The sequence below is a fragment of the Triticum aestivum genome, chromosome 3A (assembly GCF_018294505.1).
Source record: "Triticum aestivum cultivar Chinese Spring chromosome 3A, IWGSC CS RefSeq v2.1, whole genome shotgun sequence".
Taxonomy (NCBI): Eukaryota; Viridiplantae; Streptophyta; class Magnoliopsida; order Poales; family Poaceae; genus Triticum; species Triticum aestivum.
In genome coordinates, this window is record NC_057800.1 from 661,047,642 (window position 1) to 661,066,405 (window position 18,764).

An 18,764-nucleotide genomic window follows, 5' to 3' on the forward strand; every position below is an offset into this window, starting at 1 on the left:
ACACACTAGTGTTCTGTCCTCTACAGCATTCACTTATAGCTATGTCTTCTTGTTGAATCTTTTGAACTAAGTGAATGTGATCGGACCCTAACCTCTCTATGCTTTCTATCTCAAACTCTATCTCTCCAAATCATATGCATTCTATTGAAACTGTCGAATATCTTCTCTGTGTCCTTGTCAGCAGAGGATACAGAGACAAACATTAAGTCTGTTTTCAATGCTAAATCCTTTCACCTGAAACCCAGAGAAGTGGGAACGACCACACGACAATCCAGGCGTGCATGGGAACGTGGAACAACCTCTGATATGTTGCATGATAGCCACGTGCCCTTCAGATGTGAATCGCCAGGGGCACCTGTGTAATAACATTATGCCGTCCATGTCCCTATAAATACACGCCTCACCATAGTCATTATCCTTTCTTCCACTCTCGCACAAACCCTAGCGCCACCGCTAGCCCTCGACGACGCCGGCGACAAAGCGCTTAGCTGCCGCGACCTCACCGACGCTGTCTTCACGCCGGCCGCGGACATCGCCTTCTCCGCCGTTGCCGTAGGTGTCCTCCGTCGCCAAGTTAGGGCACGGACGATCGAACTGCTCGGCCTCCTCTCCCACTCCGTCTAGCAGTTCTTTGTGTGGTAAATAAAACTTCCTTTTTACGGCCCCTTTGATCTTATAGATTCATTACTTTCTACCACAAGCAGTTTCTGTTCACACAAGTTGGATCTATTTCATACTGCATATCATAATATGCCTAGTATGTTCACTTATGCTTCACAAAGTAGTTAGATTCCTCACTTGTACTTATTCGTGGATTCGTACAAATCTGGAACCAACTCTTTATCTATGAGTGAATGTCTTCGCACGATGAGGTCAATGTCTTCTAAACTGATTTATCTTCAAAATCTTCTGAGAATGCATATGACCTCTTCCCCTTCCCTCGCACCTTAATGCTATCACAGGTACATGTCCGTGGGAGAATCCCTTGGTTCTCATAGTCTGCATTCGTTTGCAGAATTCTTACATCATCACATTAACTCTCCCGAAGCCAGTTCCTGTTTGACCAGAAAGCGGAAGCCTTTGAAGCCTTTCAGTTTAAAGTTCATGGCTACAGAGAAATCAGCAAGGAAGGGTGGCAGACAGCGTTGAGGAGGAACATCAAGAGATCTGCCTGATGACCTCTCAGAGCTGTACAAGACAGATCCAGAGGAGGATTACAATCAGCACAAGACACGAATCCAATGGATTCGAAGATATTGGGCTGAACAATGGTTTAAATACAAGTTTGTGACCCAGGAGTATGCTGAGAAGAATGCCATCAAGAGTCCTTGGGGTGACATTCTCTTCCGAAGCCTTCCACCCAAGACTAGAGCTGAAGCTATTGCTCAGGGTTTCTATCCTTGTATGGTCCGTGGACCACAGCCTGAAAATGCCGACCCATCATCACTGCTCTGGTGTCGTGATGATAATCTCTTCAAGCGCAACTTCCAGCACGCAAAGGCATTGGCCAAGGAAAACAAGAAGTCATTGGGACTAGACTTCAACCCTGGTCCTTCTGCTCCCCGGGCTGACGGCACACGCGATGCTGAACCCAATATCATCGGACCTTTCTACAACCTTGATGGCCTTATCACTCACATTTCTGTTCAAGGTGCCCAAGTGGATCATTCTGATGATGATGCCGACACTGATAAAGCCCCAGCTCCTACTACAAAGCCGCAGAAGCAGAAGGAGGCTAAAGCTTCAAAGTCAGCTGCTCCTCCAAAAGCTTCACGTGCGAAGCCACTGGCTACTGCACCTCCTGAAGACAGTGTGCAGTCTGAAGATCTATCACGTATCTCCAAGAGGACTGAGATGAGAAAGAATACCGATCAGGCACTGACTGCTGCTGCTATTCTGCGCAATGACGCCATTGATCTGTCCAGCGATGAAGATCTTGCAGATGACGCTCTTGAGCAACTGATCAAGAGAAAGGAAGAAGCAGAGATCTTCAATGATTTGCCTCTCTTTGATGTGGCAATCATCCATAACTTCATTGATGAGTGGTTTGACACGCCCAACCTCAGTTTTGAAGATCTGCAACTTCCAATTGGCCTCAGTGTCGCCTTCACTAGCGCCATTGCTTCTGAGCTAGCTCTAGCTCAGCGCATCGTTGAACTGAAGCAAAAGATCGACTATGAGAAAGCTCAGTTCAAGAAGCACATGGCCAAGCTCGGCGTGCAAGATGTGAAAAACTTCAAGATTATGTTGCACGAGCTCAAGGAAGCCTTTCTCAAGAAGCGTGAAGAAGCTAAAGGTTCTCGTGAGCGCATGAAGAGCTTGGCTGACAAGTGTGTGCAAGCCTACAATGAGGCTGAGAAGCGCAAGGCTCTTGGTTGTCCTGGCATCGACCCAAGAATGGATGCAAAGAAGAAGAAGCCATCAACAGACCAATCTGCACCTTCAAGGCGGGAAGAGCCACGCATAGTCTTTCTAAGCAGCATGACTGGCTCGAGGCCAAAGGTCCGGTCAACCGCTTCAGAACTGAAGAAGACGAGGACTGCCGAGGCTGAAGCCAGAAAGAGGAAAAATTATGATGCTTCTGATGTCGCTCCCTCCAAGAAGAAGCACAGAACCAAGAAAGATCGGGCTGCTCCCATAGAGCCCCTTGTTGTAGAACCCATCTCTGTTGCTCGCCCTGATTCCTCGCATCAAGAATGATGGATAGTAGTTCATGAGCCTGCTTCCACAGAGGCTCCTGAAGCTGAAGACATTCCAGCAGTTGACCCCACCATTGCTGAAGACATTGGTCACCATGACAATGTTGAAGATGATGAAGTCCTTTCTCAGATCGAGCACCAACTGGTATCATCGCCTGTGCTCACGCACAGCAAACTCATCAGCATTGGTCGTCCTCTGACGCCAACTGCTCAGGATGCATCATGGGCTGATCACCCACAGAGACAAGACACTCCAAGCTCTCCCCAGCCGCAAGCTACCCCAACAGTGCAAGATGATGATGACTATGAGGCCCAGCACACTCCATCTCCACAAGCGTCACCCGTATTACGCAGGCTTCGCAAAGGACCATGGCCCCAAGTCACTCCCATAATGCACGTGTCTGAATCTGAAGCCAAAATGGCTGAAGATGTTCTGGCTGCATCATCCGATGAAGAAGAAGCCCCAAGAGTTGCTACACCCCCGTCTCACCAAGATGTTGTTCTCGAGGAGAACGTGACCGACCCTCCAGCTTCTGAAGTGGAGGTTGAGAATCTTGAGGCTGCCACCACTAACACCACTGAAGCCAATGACGTGGTCATGGCTGAAAACACTGTGGAGCCTGCACCTAACACTGTGCCAGAGGCCAATGAAGCCAATGATGCACCTGCAACAGATGTGCAGCCTGACGCCTCTATTGATGCCACTGCTCCTGTTCCGCCACCAAGGCCACACACTATCGAGCAAGCATTTAACTATGGCCAACTTATCACTGTCAAATGGCCTTTTCTGACTCCTCCGCCTGCTGCTGGTCCTCAGTTTGACTATCATGTTGAGCACAAGCCTCAGGTTCAGAAGCCAATGCCAAGGTTGTCCAGGTTTCCAGGTACTGCATCTGCATCCGGATCTTTTAATATCAATGGCTTCAAGGCACACAACACCTTCTTTGATAGCGCCAAGAACCCCTACACCAAGGCAAGAATATCTTCTGATCGGTTCTGGAGCTATCAGCAGCACAGTTATTACTCATGCATTCTGTACAATCAAGGTCGCATATTTCCACATATGCGTCTTGACACTGAAGCCATAGCTGGTCTGCCTTGTTTGGAAGAAGCTCTGGATTGATTCAGAGAGTCTGGATTGTTGCCGTTCGTCACTAACAAGAAGCACTGGAACGAAGAATTGCTGCTCCAATTCTATGCCACTCTTCATATTCATGGCTACAACAGAGATCCAAAGACTTGGGTCCTTGAGTGGATGACAGGCAATGTTCATCACGAAGCCAAAGCCTTTGATATCATTGATCTCACTGGTCTACCCACTCCAGGAGATCTTTATGAACCTGGTTGTCAGCTTCACAGTGCAGCTATGGAGAGCATTTTTCACAAGCCTGAACCAAACATGAGTCAGATGCTTAGCATGATGAAGCCTTTGCCTCCAGATGCTGCATATCCTAAGGAGTTCTTTGTTGAAGACCTTGAGTATCTGCCACGCACTATCTATCACATTATAAGGCGAACACTCTGGCCCATCAAAGGACATTCTCCACATGCAAAGCTGGAAGGTGCAATGAAGACTTTGGTCTTCCATATTCTTCACGGCAAATGCTTCAATGCACAAGACTTCTTCATCCGCCAACTTGCTGCATCAGGATCTGATCTCTTTGGCTTGAAGTTTTACGCTCCATGGATTATGCGGCTGATCAAACTACACTCAGTTGTCACCTATCAGCCCTCTGCTCGCAATCATCGGATCTTTATGCCTGACGTCAATATGTCAGTTGAAGCCATCTATCCAGAGCCTGCCAAGGAGCCCCTTAGTCTTCAGAATGCTGATAAGCAAAGTTTCTCACAACACATTGACGGAGATCCAACAGTTGCTCGTGTTTATCCTCTGGCTGGTACTACCCATGCACCTCATCGTGCCCTCACTGAAGCAACTGAAAGCACCATTGCCCAACGGCTTCTCAACGACCGAGAACTTCTGGTTGCCCTTCATCAGAAACAAGATAAGCATCATGACTGGCTGAAGCGCCAAATGCAAAGCCTCTTGGTGGACGTAAACATGATTCGCAACCTTGCCACCAAGAATGCCTTTGTTGCCCATGAAACTTGTCGGCGTACATGGAAAGGGCTGACGCTTATGTGTTCTGAAGATGATCTTCAAGAGGATGGCTTCTCTGAACGCTTCAAGTTTGACTCAACACCTCCAAGAAGGATTGTGCTACGACGAACTCCGTCTCTTGAAGACTCTGAGTTCTCCTCCTCTGCTGCAACAATGAATGCACGTGTCATCAATGATGAAGACGATGCTACTTCACCACCTTCAGCGCGAATCAACACTTCACCGAGTTCGTTTGCACCGCCAACCAACACCGAAGACCCTGCTGCTTCACCAACTCCTCACGGGGACGAGTAGGTGCTCTATGTCTTCAAACCTACTGACAAAAGGGGGAGAAGTATATGAGTTTGATAGTCTTCAAGCGGGTTCATATGGGCGGTAGTTTTATATTTTGCCTAGTGTTTACAACTCTCGCATCTTGATACATTTGGTTCTTTGAGTTGTAACACTCAAACTCGATGGTCGTCTGCTACTTATTTGCTATTCTGTGATGCGATGATAAATTCCGCACTTAGATCATTTTGCAGACGTCCATTTTTCATTATGCATATCATCATCTTCATCACGTCATATCTTGCATAATGAATTGTCATCATAAGTTGAAGAGGATCTCCACAAGTACAACCTGCCATGTGCATTTGCATTCCAAAAGCAAATTAATTATATGCACATCTTTAGGAGGAGCCCTTGCAACTTATGAAGACAATCCCCTATCCTTTACAATTTCACATATTATATTCCCTCTTGAAAACTTCAACTAGTTTGTCATCAATCACCAAAAAGGGGGAGATTATAAGTGCATCTAGTGCCACCCCTGGTTGGTTTTGGAGTATTGACGACAAACCTAGTTGAGGGACTAATGTGTTTGTGAGAATTGCAGGATAACACAGGTAGAAGTCCCTCATTGATTCGGTTTTCCTACCACAGATGACCCCTAAAAATGTATGAAGACATTGAAGTCAGAGGTGGTATGTGAAGACATTCACATTGAAGACTATGATAAGAGAAGACATCGCGTGAAGACTATGGAGCGCGAAGACTTAGCAGTTTCATCGTTTTGTGTTTTTCCTTTGTTGAGTCATAGGAACCACCGTACTGTTAAGTGGGGTCCAAGAGAACCAGTCAGAATGACTGAAGTGATGCTTAACCAAAATCCTATGTCTTCGAGTGAAGACTATGAGAGCAAATCTTGTCCAGAGTTGGATAAGTCAGCTTTGCTTGTAGTCCAAGTAAAGTTGTCGTGTGTGTTTGAAATCTGACCGTTGGAACACGTGTCAGTTCCTTAGTGACCAAGGGTCATTTCGGACAAACCAGGTCAGGTTGCCCAGTGGCTATAAATAGCCCACCCCCTACAACCATAAACGGTTGGCTGCTCAGAGTTAGAGTACGGCTTTTGTCGTTTGAGAGCAACCCACCTCGAAGTCTTTGAGAGAGAATTCCTTGCGAGGATAAAGCCCTAAACACCCAGAGCCAAAGAGTGTTAGACATCACTTAAGTCTTCCTGTCTGTGTGATCTGAAGACTTATTACACTTGAGGACTGTGAATCCTCCAACCGGTTAGGCGTCGCGTTTTGAGCATCCAAGAGTCATTGTGGATCGCCGGTGAATGAAGTCTGTGAAGGTTTGGAAGTCTACCTTGAAGACTTACCAGAGTGATTGGGCGAGGTCTGTGTGACCTTAGCTCAAGGGGAATACGGTGAGGACTGAGTGTCCTGAGCTGTGTGTTCAGGACTGTGTGTCCTCAGGTTTAAATACCTAGCCACCCTAACCAGACATACAACTGTCACCGCAGTTGGAACTGGTCTACCAAACCTTTGTCTTCACCAAGCTCATTGGTTCTATCCTTCCCATCTCTTTATTTACAGTTGGTCATTGTGAAGTCATTGCCTATTTGCATTGTCCATTTGTCTTCAGTGTGTGACTGTTTGTTCAGATTGGTTTCATATTATCTTCCATCCTGATCCGTACCGCCTAGCTGTTGTTAGTCTTTGTGCTTTCACTTCATTGAATACTTGACTATGGCTTGTCTAGGGTAGTCTACCTTCCGCTGCATGGTTATAGGTTCATTTCTATCGTTTGTCTTCAAAACTCCCATGTTTTGAAGACTTTCATTAAAATCGCCTATTCACCCCCCTCTAGTCGATATAACGCACTTTCAAAACCCAAACAAACAGGACCTAAAAGGGTCGTGTCGTGCCTTAATGCTCGGCTTTTGGGCTCGACCTTGTTCCATGGCGGGCCAAAGACCAACCCGACCCTTTTAATTTTTTTTTGAGACAAACTGCAAAGCTTTATTACTCCGTCACAATGTTTACAGGGACGAAATCAAGTTCATTGGGTTGGCCTAACCAAGCATGGCGGCCAACTCCGAGAGATAAAGCGTGCTTTGCTAGTTTGCGAGCCTCGATATTCGAGCTCCTAAATTCGTGAATAATATTACAAGTTTCAAAAGATAATCTATATTGCATGATCTCATGCACAATTGCACCGTAGCTCCCTTCGTATAAATGGTGAATATCGTCAACGGCCACCTTGCAATCCGATGCAACATGAATCCTTCTGGCGTAGAGATCCTCCCCGAGTGCCAGGGCCTCCCTGATTGCGAGTGTCTCTAGGACACCGGGGTCTGACAGGTTTGGAAATACCACTGTCGATGCTCCCATGAAAACACCATCTCGGTCTCTACAGACTGCTGCCACTACTCCATTCAATCTTCCCACTATTGCGTCTACATTGACTTTGGATAATCCCTCCGGAGGTGCAAGCCAATGATTTGGCCTGCGTTGGGCCGCCCCTCTGCCAACCCCTCCTGGCTGATGTAGTGCCCTTAGCTCTGCTATATAAGATGTAACAAAACTGTGAATAGCGAAAGGGGTTTGGAAGATATCCTCGTACATGGCCTTTCTTCGTGAATTCCACAGCGCCCAGAGGGTAACCACAAACGCAAGAAAATCATCCTGGTTGAGAGCTTCGTGCATGACAAACAACCACTTCTTTGGATTTTCTTCTCTACATGTGCTCAGCCTGTCCAAAATAGCATCCGATGACAGTGCCCAAGTGCTCCTAGATACCGAGCAATCCACAAAAGCGTGACGCTAAGTATCCATAGACCCACATAACCAACAAGCCCTGGAAGATGACATGTTCCTGTGGTGGAGAAGTGCAGCTGTAGGGATCGAGTTTCTAGCTAGTCTCCACAAGAAAAACTTCAGCTTAGATGGGACCCTGATCCGCCATAGACCAGTCCATCCTTGCTCGGCAACTTGGGAGTCGGAGGAGCCGCCCTTCTCGTACAACCATGCTTCCCGACTTAACTTCGTTCGTTGAATCATCCAGTATGCTGAACGGACTGAAAAGAAACCCTTTCGCTCCTCGGCCCAAGCCCAAAAGTCATCAACCTGTCTTGTACATAGGGGAATTTGTAGGATGGCCTCTGCATCTAACGGTATGAACACCGAGCGCACCAAGTTTTCGTTCCAGGTAGACGATGCGTGGTCAACCAGTTCAGCCACCAGCCTCAGTGGGTCATCAACTAAGCAAGCAATTGGCCTCCTTGCATGTGATCTCGGCAACCAGTTGTCCTCCCAAATTTTGGTTAATTCTCCATCTCCAATTCTACGAACCAAACCTTGCACCATTATGTCCCGGCCATCGAGGACAACTCGCCAAATCTGCGAGGGGTGTGATCCCAGGGATGCACCAAAGATGTCTCTATGAGGTAGTAGACTGCTTTCAGGATCCTCGCGCTTAAAGACAGTGGATTTTGCAACATACGCCATGACTGCTGAGCTAAAAGCGCCAAGTTAAACATCTCCATGTCTCTAAAACCAAGACCTCCTAGGTTCTTTGATAAAGTCATCACGTCCCAAGCCACCCAGCTAGGCTTCTATTTTCCTTGTTTGCTCCCCCACCAGAACTGTCTGATTAGCGAAGTAACACTTTCACATAGGCCCCGAGGAAGACGGAAACATGCCATGGAGTAAACTGGGATTGCCTGAGCAACCGCCTTGATAAGAACTTCTTTCCCTGTGGAGGATAAGAGTTTTTCCATCCACCCTCTCACCTTTTCCCATACACGATCTGGCAAGTACTTGAATGTCCCATTCTTCGAGTGACCGACCTCTGTTGGCATACCTAGGTACCTGTCACTGAGTGACTCATTTTGCACATTCAGAATATTTTTCATATCATCCCTGACCTATTGTGGGCATCCTCTGCTGAAAAAGATTGATGACTTATCGTGATTTATCCTCTGTCCTGATGCCAAACAGTATGTATCCAGTAGGTTTGATACCGCTACTACCCCCTCATTCCCTGACTTAAAAGCAGCAGGTTGTCATTTGCGAAAAGAAGATGGTTCACGGCTGGGGCCGTAGGTGCCACCTTTAATCCTACAATGTTTGATGACGAAGAACTGGTTTTCAGGAGGCACGAAAGGCCCTTCGCTGCAATTAAGAAAAGGTAAGGGGATATCGGATCTCCCTGCCTTATACCTCTGCTTGGTACAAATTGATCAAGCTTTTGTCCATTAAAGAGAACTGAAAAGGAAACAGACCGGACCATGGCCATGACAGTTTTTATCCAGGACGCAACAAAGCCCAGTTTTCCCATTATTGCCTCCAAATAGTCCCACTCCAACCTGTCATATGCCTTCATCATATCCAGCTTAAGAGCACAATAACTGTTAGCCTTCGCTTTGCTGCGCTTCATAAAATGAAGACACTCATAAGCACTGATGATATTATCCGTTATAAGCCTGCCTGGGACGAAAGCTGATTGTTCCTCAAATATGATCTCCGGCAGAATTTGCTTCAGCCTGTTTGCAATGACCTTGGATGCAATTTTGTATAGGACATTGCAAAGGCTAATAGGCCTAAATTGTGACAAGATGGAAGGATTTGTTACCTTAGGGATCAAAACGAGGATGGTGTCGTTTATACTCTCCGGTGTTTCTTCCCCTCTCACAATCCTCAAAACAGCAGTTGTCACCTCTGTCCCACATAACTCCCAGTGTCTCTGATAGAAGTGTGCCGGAAAGCCGTCAGGATCGGGCGCCTTTGTTGGGAACATCTGAAATAAGGCCGCCTTAACCTCCTCGTTTGAGTAGGGGGCACACAACATGTCGTTCATCTCCGCCGAGACTTTGGTTGGGACACAGTTTAAAACTCTCTCCATGTCGCTAACCCCCTCCGAAGTGTACAGATTCTTATAGAAATCATTTACCATAGCCTTTAACTCCTCCAGATCATCAGTGCTAACCCCTATCGAGTTTTGCAACGCCTTGATCATATTCTTATTACGCCGGATACTTGCACGTAAGTGAAAAAACTTGGTGTTCCTATCACCAGATGTAAGCCACTGCACCCGTGATCTCTGTCTCCACATTATTTCCTCCCTGTGATACAGCTCCACAAGCGTCTCATTGATTTTCATTTCAACATGCGTTGGCGCGGTACGGCTAGCGTCCGCCCTAAGCTTTCCAAGTTCGTCCTTGAGCTGTTTTATCTCATTGCGGACGCTCCCAAACGTGTCTCTGTTCCATCGACCCAAATCACGTGAAACCGCAGCTAGCTTAACTTTGAGCTCTTCCACCCTGCCGGCAGCTCCATGCGCATCCCACGTTTCAGCTATCATGCTGTTCCATGACTCATGGCCCTCCCACATGACCTCATACTTGAAGGAACCCGCACTATGCCTACTTCTCTGGTCCGTATTCAACCTGGCCAAAATTGGGCTATGATCTGATGTTGCGGCTACAAGGTGTGTAAGATCAGCCAGCGGGAAGCGTGCTTGCCACTCAGCCGACACCATGGCTCTGTCAAGGCGCACCCTTGTAAAAGTTCCTCCCGTTACCTTCTTTTCAAAAGTCCATGGAATATCAGAATATCCAATGTCCAGCAACATGCAAACATCAACAGCATCTCGGAAAGCTTGTATTTGCGCGTTGCTACGCTGCCCAACACCCACATGCTCATCCGGACGTAGCACTTCATTGAAGTCCCCAACACAGAGCCATGTGAGACTGCTCAAAGAACTGATGTTTTTCAAAGTATCCCAAGTCTTGTATCTCAGGTGAGTTTGAGCTTCACCATAAACTACAGCTAATCTCCAAGGAGCATTACCCTGTTCAAGGACCGAGCAGTGAAGGTGATAATCAAAATAACCCAAAATCTCTAAATTTATTGCATTGTTCCAGAACAAACCGATTCCACCACTCCTACCACGACTAATAACAGCATAACCATTGTCATATCCAAGTGTTCCTGCTAACACCCGACCCTTTTAATCGCATGCCGTGTCCAGCACATGTCGGACTGAAATTCCGAGCCCATGGGCCGGCCCGCGAGGCACAACCCATCCTACACGTGATAAACCCGTGCCCGGTTCTTCTCAGCTCGCCGCAACTACCACTTACCACCAAAAACCCTAGCCGTCCAGCCCACATCTCTCTCTCTCCCACACACGCTAGCCCATCCCCAGATTCCTCCCCAGCACACCACCTCGCCGCAGCGGAGCCGAGCCCGATGCCGCCCAAGGCATCGAAGAAGGACGCCGAGCCGGCGGAGCGCCCCATCCTCGGCCGCTTCTCCTCCCACCTCAAGATCGGAATCGTACGCTCCCCTCTTCTCCCCCCTCCCGCGGATTCCCCACGTTCTCCCGCGTTCTAGCGAGTGCTCGCAGGGGTTTCATGGTTGCGTTACTTGGTGGGTTTGGTGGCGATTGATCGGATCGACAGGAGAGCATGTGATGTCCCTGTTGCGGTCGGCTTAGTGTAATAGGGCTTTGGAGTTCTCTTGGTCCGCGCTGGCGAAGTTCGGAATCGCTGGTGGCTAGCTCGTGGCTTGTAACCTGGTGCAGATCTCATGGATTCCATGATTTTGTTGTTCTAGTTTATATGTTTCGGTGGGCCGCATAGTGCGAGTTGGGGAAACATATCGAGGGAACTGTTCTAGTGTCGGATCTGTACCCCAATTCAGGCTCAGAATGCGCCCCATTTACTTCACTACTTCTAGAATAGATCTCTTTGCTGTCTCTGTGTAACATATGAAATGTTATCCCTGCTTAAATCTTAAGTCAGTACATGCTAATAGAAGCAGGACGAATTGTAGTTTTATCTATGTAACTCAGTCTGCTTGGACACCATTAGCATGTTACTATGCACTAGTAGTACTATTCAACAAGTTTCATGAGTTGCCACTACCGCACTTCTCTAGTTGCATTGATGGTGTTTAACAGTACTTGCCCTTGTATCCTTTATTCGATCTCAGATTTCATCATAAATCATAATGGACTACTCTTCTGTTGAATGTTGATTGGCGCACTACTTGTTCTGCTGTAGCCATTTAGAGGAATAAGAATGAGATATGAAGTTTACTATTGATGTTTCATGCAGGTTGGGTTACCCAATGTTGGCAAATCAACTTTCTTCAACATAGTAACAAAGTTGTCCATCCCGGCTGAGAACTTCCCATTCTGTACCATTGAACCAAATGAGGCACGGGTACATGTTCCGGACGAACGATTTGACTATCTTTGCCAACTTTTCAAGCCAAAGAGTGAGGTCTGTTTCTTTTCTCTGCTTTACACTTCTACAGTAATCTGCAGCTTCTTGGCTTATGTTTCAGATGTATAGTGACTCTTGTTATTCTCTGTAGGTGGCTGCATATCTGGAAATCAACGACATAGCCGGGCTTGTTAGAGGAGCAAGTGCAGGGGAGGGTCTGGGCAATGCCTTCTTATCCCATATACGTGCTGTTGATGGAATCTTTCATGTCTTGAGTATGTCTCTATTGTAAAATGTTTATGATTCAACTATTGAATTATGCTTCTTAATAAAGTTCCCTTGGCTATTCTTATCTGTATTATATACTGTATGTTAAAAGTGAAAATTTTGGATATCTTGGTGGAGATCTAACTGAGAAGACTAAATGTTGGCATTGCAAATATTGGCAATACCCAGACTTGCCAAATATTGGCAACTTTATGTTTGATAGACAAGAAAACTTGGTAACCAACTAATTAGTAATCAATATTTGGCACAATGCCAAATATTGGCATGCCAATTTTTGGCACCAAACCAATCACGCTCTAGGTTTTAATGTGATAGAATCTTTTGCTGTATCTGTAGCTGATAGTGTGGTATGATTTTAGGAGCATTTGAAGACACGGAAATCACTCATATTGATGATACAGTTGATCCTGTTCGTGATTTGGAAACTATTAGTCAAGAACTGAGGCTCAAGGTTTCGTTTGACTTTTGCTTGATTTGTTCGTCAACTTAAACAACTGTTAACCTAGCTGTAACAAGGTTTTCTGTTGCACTTCCTTCTGTAGGATATAGAGTTTGTGCAGGCTAAAATTGATGACCTTGAGAAGTCAATGAAGAGGAGCAATGACAAGCAACTTAAGATAGACCATGAATTATGTCAGAGGGTAGGGCATGTTTTACAGCTCTGCTGTTTTGCACTTTTGTTTCATTTCTATCAATCAGTTAGATCTCATGAACAATTGGAATTTCTTTACTGGTATATCGTTCTTTATTCGGTAGATTGATCGGTAATTTAGTTTCAACTTTCCCTTATAACAGGTCATGACACATCTCCAAGACGGGAAAGACGTACGTTTAGGAGAATGGAAAGCTGCTGAAATTGAGATCTTGAATGCCTTTCAGCTGCTTACTGCTAAGCCAGTTGTTTATTTGGTAAGTTTTACTTATTTGGATTGGAAGAATGGTCTCATCTGATTAATATGTACAGGCTTTGTTGCTTGAACTTTTTATTAGCAATGACATCATTTGATTAATTATAGTTACATGCTTGTTGCTTGAACTTCTTTACCAGCATGGCCATCTAGAATTTAGTGGCATCCCATATTTAATGCGGAATTTCAACCAATGTGATGTTTTTTAGGGTTCAATCAATGTGACATTAACCCGGCTTTGCTTGTTTTGTCTGTTTTGTTATTGCTGCCTGTCTACTTCTGCTTTCCAACATTAATTTTGGACCATTACAGAACTGACGGGTGACTGGTAATCGATCTGCCATACTCTTGGTATTTGTATAATTAGCAAGAAGTGAATGCTACATAGACAATTAACTGATTTTAGTCTGATCACTGGAAACATAACTACAAAAACTATTGCATGCTTCTTGGTATTGCATTAGAGTGGGGGAACCTTTATAGTTCCACATGCCAGTTTTATTCCACTGTAAGGCACTGCAATTCTGTACTCCCTCCGTTCCTAAATATAAGTCTTTTTAGAGATTCCAACGCGGACTACATACAGAGCAAAATGAGTGAATCTGCACTCTAAAATATGTCTATATACATCCATATGTAATCCTTATTGAAATCTCTAAAATGACTTATATTTAGGAATGGAGGGAGTAATAGTTGAAGCAATTGTTAAAGTTGCACCTCCATGCGTGAGCAAGAACCAAAGTATGCAAGAGGTGCCAAAATCCCAAGATATATGATGTTTCCATATGGATTCTTCCCTTTTTTTGGTTCAAAAGGCACATCAGGATCCCTAATAGGAATATAGGGATGGTGTGCTGTAGAAAGGGCTTGTGAAGATTAGATATTACTTACTGGTTGGAGATGGAAATGAAATGGGAAGCATTAATCCTACTTGGAGAACCTACTGATTTACGCGTTATATGATGGTACATATAGCTGCTGTGCATGCATCACTTGAAACTAAATTTATATTAACAGCAAGAGGAAATATGTCTGATGTCTGGAATTATCCCACGTTCAGCTTGAGTAATCCTGTGAAATGGACATTAATCGCTCTGCTAACTTTAGCTCATTTACTGGGTTAATCCTTTGATTTGACCTTCTGTCAGTAGTTGAAACAGAAATTCACCTTTTCTTTATAGGGCTTCTAAGTCTAGTATGTTAATTTTGTGCAGGTGAACATGAGTGAAAAGGACTACCTGAGGAAAAAGAACAAGTTTCTACCAAAGATACATGCTTGGTATTGTTTCTATCCCAAGTCTAATGGCTATAGCAGATGAACTCATGCTATACAGAATGCAGTTCAAACTGTGAATGCCGATTTTCTGTGGAACTTCTGTTTATGTACAGTCTAATTGATGTAGCAGGATAGGTCATTTTGAAGCTAGATCGTTTCAAGTTTCCATCATTATATCTCGTTGTATATGATATTTGTTCCAACTTGCTTGTTGAGTACATAAGCTATCTGATTTAACACATTGGGTTTATTATTGAAAAATTGCTGTCAGAGAGAACCAATGTTTACGCTTGGACTTGGTGATTTCTGTATTTGAGGGTAGAATATCACACAATTTGTTGATCGCTTACATATGAATACCAGCAAATGTCATTGGCAGTGAGTCAGGTCCCAGTGGTATGTGTCAGCACTCGGCGCTAAGGAGTATTGTCAGCACTAAGCAGGAGTTTTTATTCACGTGAACTGTACCCACTTGAACAAGATAAGGACAGTAGGTCTTTTAGTTACAAAGTACTCCCTCTGTCCCAAAATAAGTGACTCAACTTTGTACTAGCTTCAGTACAAAGTTAGTACAAAGTCAAGTCACTTAATTTGGGACGGAGGGAGTATATCTGTTTAGTTAGGAAAGGAGATCAGTTTAGTTTGGAAGATAAATATATCGTTTTGATTAGGAAAGTTGTGATATATGCTTTCAGCATCAATTGGAGTCTTTCCTATAATAGGGGCACGACCATATCAATTAAGCATTGAACGAGAGGTTCGGTAAAGATCTGATCACCACCCTCAAACTTCCCTCCCTCACCCCTGGTACTCACCGTCTCAGTCCTAGAACCGACCCACCATGATACTGATTGTATTTTCTGAAGTATGCTATAGGCTCTTGCCCGCAGTAAGAAATTGATTATATGTAGTTCATATGGTTGTGATTTTGATCAAATCTGATGATTTTGTGTTTGATTAGCATAAACCTAATATGCATAATTTCCTACAAGAAGGGGGTATTGGAATATTAGCTAATACCTAACTATTTCTTATTCAGGGTGAAAGAACACGGTGGTGAGACTATTATTCCTTTCAGCTGTGCCTTTGAACAGAAACTAGTGGATATGCCAGAAGATGAAGCTGCTAAATATTGCGCCGAAAACCAGACAGCAAGGCAAGTCATGTAGCATATTTTGGCTGAGTTGATTACCACAATTAAGATACTACTTTTGTACCGAAATATAAGACGTTTTTGTAGTCTAAACTAGCAATCAAGTTTATTTATTTATAACGTGCATTGCATCTTCTCTTTGCATATTGCTCAACTTTTTCTGTTTAATTTATTTATACTAAATCTTTCACCAATGTGAACAGTTTGATCCCCAAAATCATCAAGACTGGTTTTGCAGCAATTCATCTCATATACTTCTTCACAGCTGGTCACGACGAGGTACATTTATATGTTTACATTGTGCTTACTTTGTGCCAGTAATATGTGTTGTATAAGCAACATTTTACTTCATTTTGCTAAAATGGTGGTACTACATCAGCCTGTTACATTTTTGGCGTGCAAAATTCACATGCTTGTTTCTTTATACATCATCAGTCTTTATTCATTATTGCCTCTGCTCCAAAATAAGGGGCGCAATCAAACTTCTAACTTCCCCAATCAATATGTAAAGAATTGGACGCCGATAACTGCCACACGTGTGGGCGTTAAGGAATCTGCCCACACGTTCTGTGTGGTGCCTAAGAGGACCAGCCCACACGTCTGTGTGTGGGCAAAACAATTAGCGCACACACGCCTCTTTTTTCCCTCCCGGTCCCTCTTACACGCGTGCGTGTGGGCGAAATAGATAACGCCCACACGCCCGGTACGTCAGGCCTCGTACCTCGTGGTCCTGCACGCCCCACGTGACACTTTACCGCGCGCCCCGCAGTTGCCATGGGCCGGACCCTCGTCCATGTTCGTTTAAGTGCAGTTGCCATGTCGCTGAACTACGGTTGCCATGTCGGACAACTACAGTTGCCATGTTTGCTCAACTGCAGTTGCCATCTCAGGTCAAAGTTCCAGATTGCCATTTTTTGGACAACTACAGCTGTTGCCATGTGTGGTCTGGTCTACTGCAGTTGCCATGATTTCAAAACTTTAGGAGTTGCCACCTACTAACACTAGGCAGTTGCCATGTAGCGCTACAAAAAAAGGCATGGCAAAAAACATGTTTGGGTAAAAGAGAGAGTTGCCATGTGCTCACAAGCACGCTAGGGCAGTTGCCATTTAAAAAGAAAGAGTTGCCATCTGCTTACGTGCACGCTAGGGCAGTTTGCCATGTACCATGCAAAACATATGGCAACTGACATGTTCGGGTAAAAAAAAGAGAGAGATGCCATCTGCTTGCAATCATACTAGGGCAGTTGCCATGTACACTGCAAAACGCATGGCAACTGGCAGCTTGGGTGTGGGAGAGGAGGCAGGTGTGTGGGCGAGATGGCAAACGCTCACACACCAGCCCTTGTGCGTGACTGAAAAACTGGTGTGTGGGTGAACTGCTAAACGCCCACACACTGGCCCCTCCGTGTGGTAAAACGGATGTGTGGGCGACCTCTCTCACACACCACACACGCGAGTTGTCCTACGTGGCATACAAAATGAGCTAATTCGTGCCAAGATTCGTGCAGAAGTTACTGGACGGTGATGGAGGCGTGTGGACGAGTTGGCTAACGCCCACACGTGTGGGCGTTAACATTTTCGAAAGAATTTAATGAGATTTGACAAATGGAAATAATATCATTCTTTTCATAATTCTGTTTTTTACTGACACATCAATAATAATGGTCAAAGTTGCATCTTGTTGGCTGGTTATGTTCTAAACGGGGAGGAATGTATTAGGTTGTTCAGATGTCTGTTCGTGTTTGAAGTTTCAAGTAGGAGTTTCTGAATACATTTGACAATTTTCTGCTAGCTTATAAGCTTGAATTCTCCTTTCAGGTGAAGTGCTGGCAGATCAGACGTCAATCTAAAGCTCCTCAAGCTGCTGGTGCAATTCACACTGATTTTGAAAGAGGCTTCATTTGTGCTGAGGTAGAGTCCTTTCTGAAATAGCTAGACACAATTCCTTTATTTGGAATAAATCGAACTGTGGCATTCGTAGTTGACAGTGTAGTTAATTGTTGCTGTGCTTACTATTTGCACTTTGTAGTTAATTATTGCTTGTTTTTTTAAAAATCTTGATGTTTACTGAAGCTTCTTTCATTATGTTAACTTGAAGTATTCCTTGATAATTCTTATATATAAATCTACTCTTTTTGATCAGGTAATGAAGTTTGAAGATCTAAAAGAGCTGGGCAGTGAATCTGCTGTCAAGGTGTGCACAAGCTCGTCTATGCTAGATGATTTGTATCATCAGTTGCCTTACTTTTGATCTTTAAACTCAATGTTATGAGTTACGCAACCGTTTGCCATTGATGGATTGTAGGCTGCTGGGAAGTACAGGCAGGAAGGGAAGACGTACGTGGTGCAGGATGGAGACATCATCTTCTTCAAGTTCAATGTTTCTGGAGGCGGAAAGAAGTGATGAATTCATCACAGGGTCGTGTATTTTAGCATTTTTGGGTTCACTTGCAAGTAGCCAGGTACTATCAGTACTGATTGCAGACTGTGCGGGGAGGCTATAAGCACCAACTGGAAGGGATGAAAAATATAATTTTTCATTCGTGAGCTAGAACTGCTCAGCTCTATCGGAAAACTGGAAGTTGTAACGTGTGACTGGACAACTTTGTCGTAATTAGGATGCAAAGTTATTTGTTATGCAATTCTACCGTTGTTGCATGTGTAGCTCCATAATTCTTACTAATATTTTACATAGAAAATTACTTTGATTACTTTTTTGGATATATTGCCTCTTAAATTGATTGAGTACCTCTCCGTCCATGAGAGAAAAAAAAGAGACAAAATCACATGCCTGCACTGATTAAATGTGGCGCTCAA

At 44.6% G+C, this 18,764-nt stretch overlaps 1 protein-coding gene across 1 annotated transcript; it reads left to right on the forward strand.

The window, feature by feature from the left end:
• Positions 1-11,164: 11,164 nt before the first annotated feature.
• On the forward strand, positions 11,165-18,658 carry LOC123063029 (obg-like ATPase 1). The gene is made up of 12 exons (XM_044486745.1): positions 11,165-11,429; positions 12,212-12,379; positions 12,474-12,597; positions 12,970-13,061; positions 13,153-13,251; positions 13,406-13,519; positions 14,733-14,797; positions 15,834-15,950; positions 16,151-16,226; positions 17,766-17,858; positions 18,091-18,141; positions 18,253-18,658. The coding sequence occupies exons 1-12, from the start codon at positions 11,343-11,345 to the stop codon at positions 18,349-18,351; spliced, it is 1,185 nt and encodes a 394-aa protein (XP_044342680.1). The 5' UTR covers positions 11,165-11,342; the 3' UTR covers positions 18,352-18,658.
• Positions 18,659-18,764: the final 106 nt, after the last annotated feature.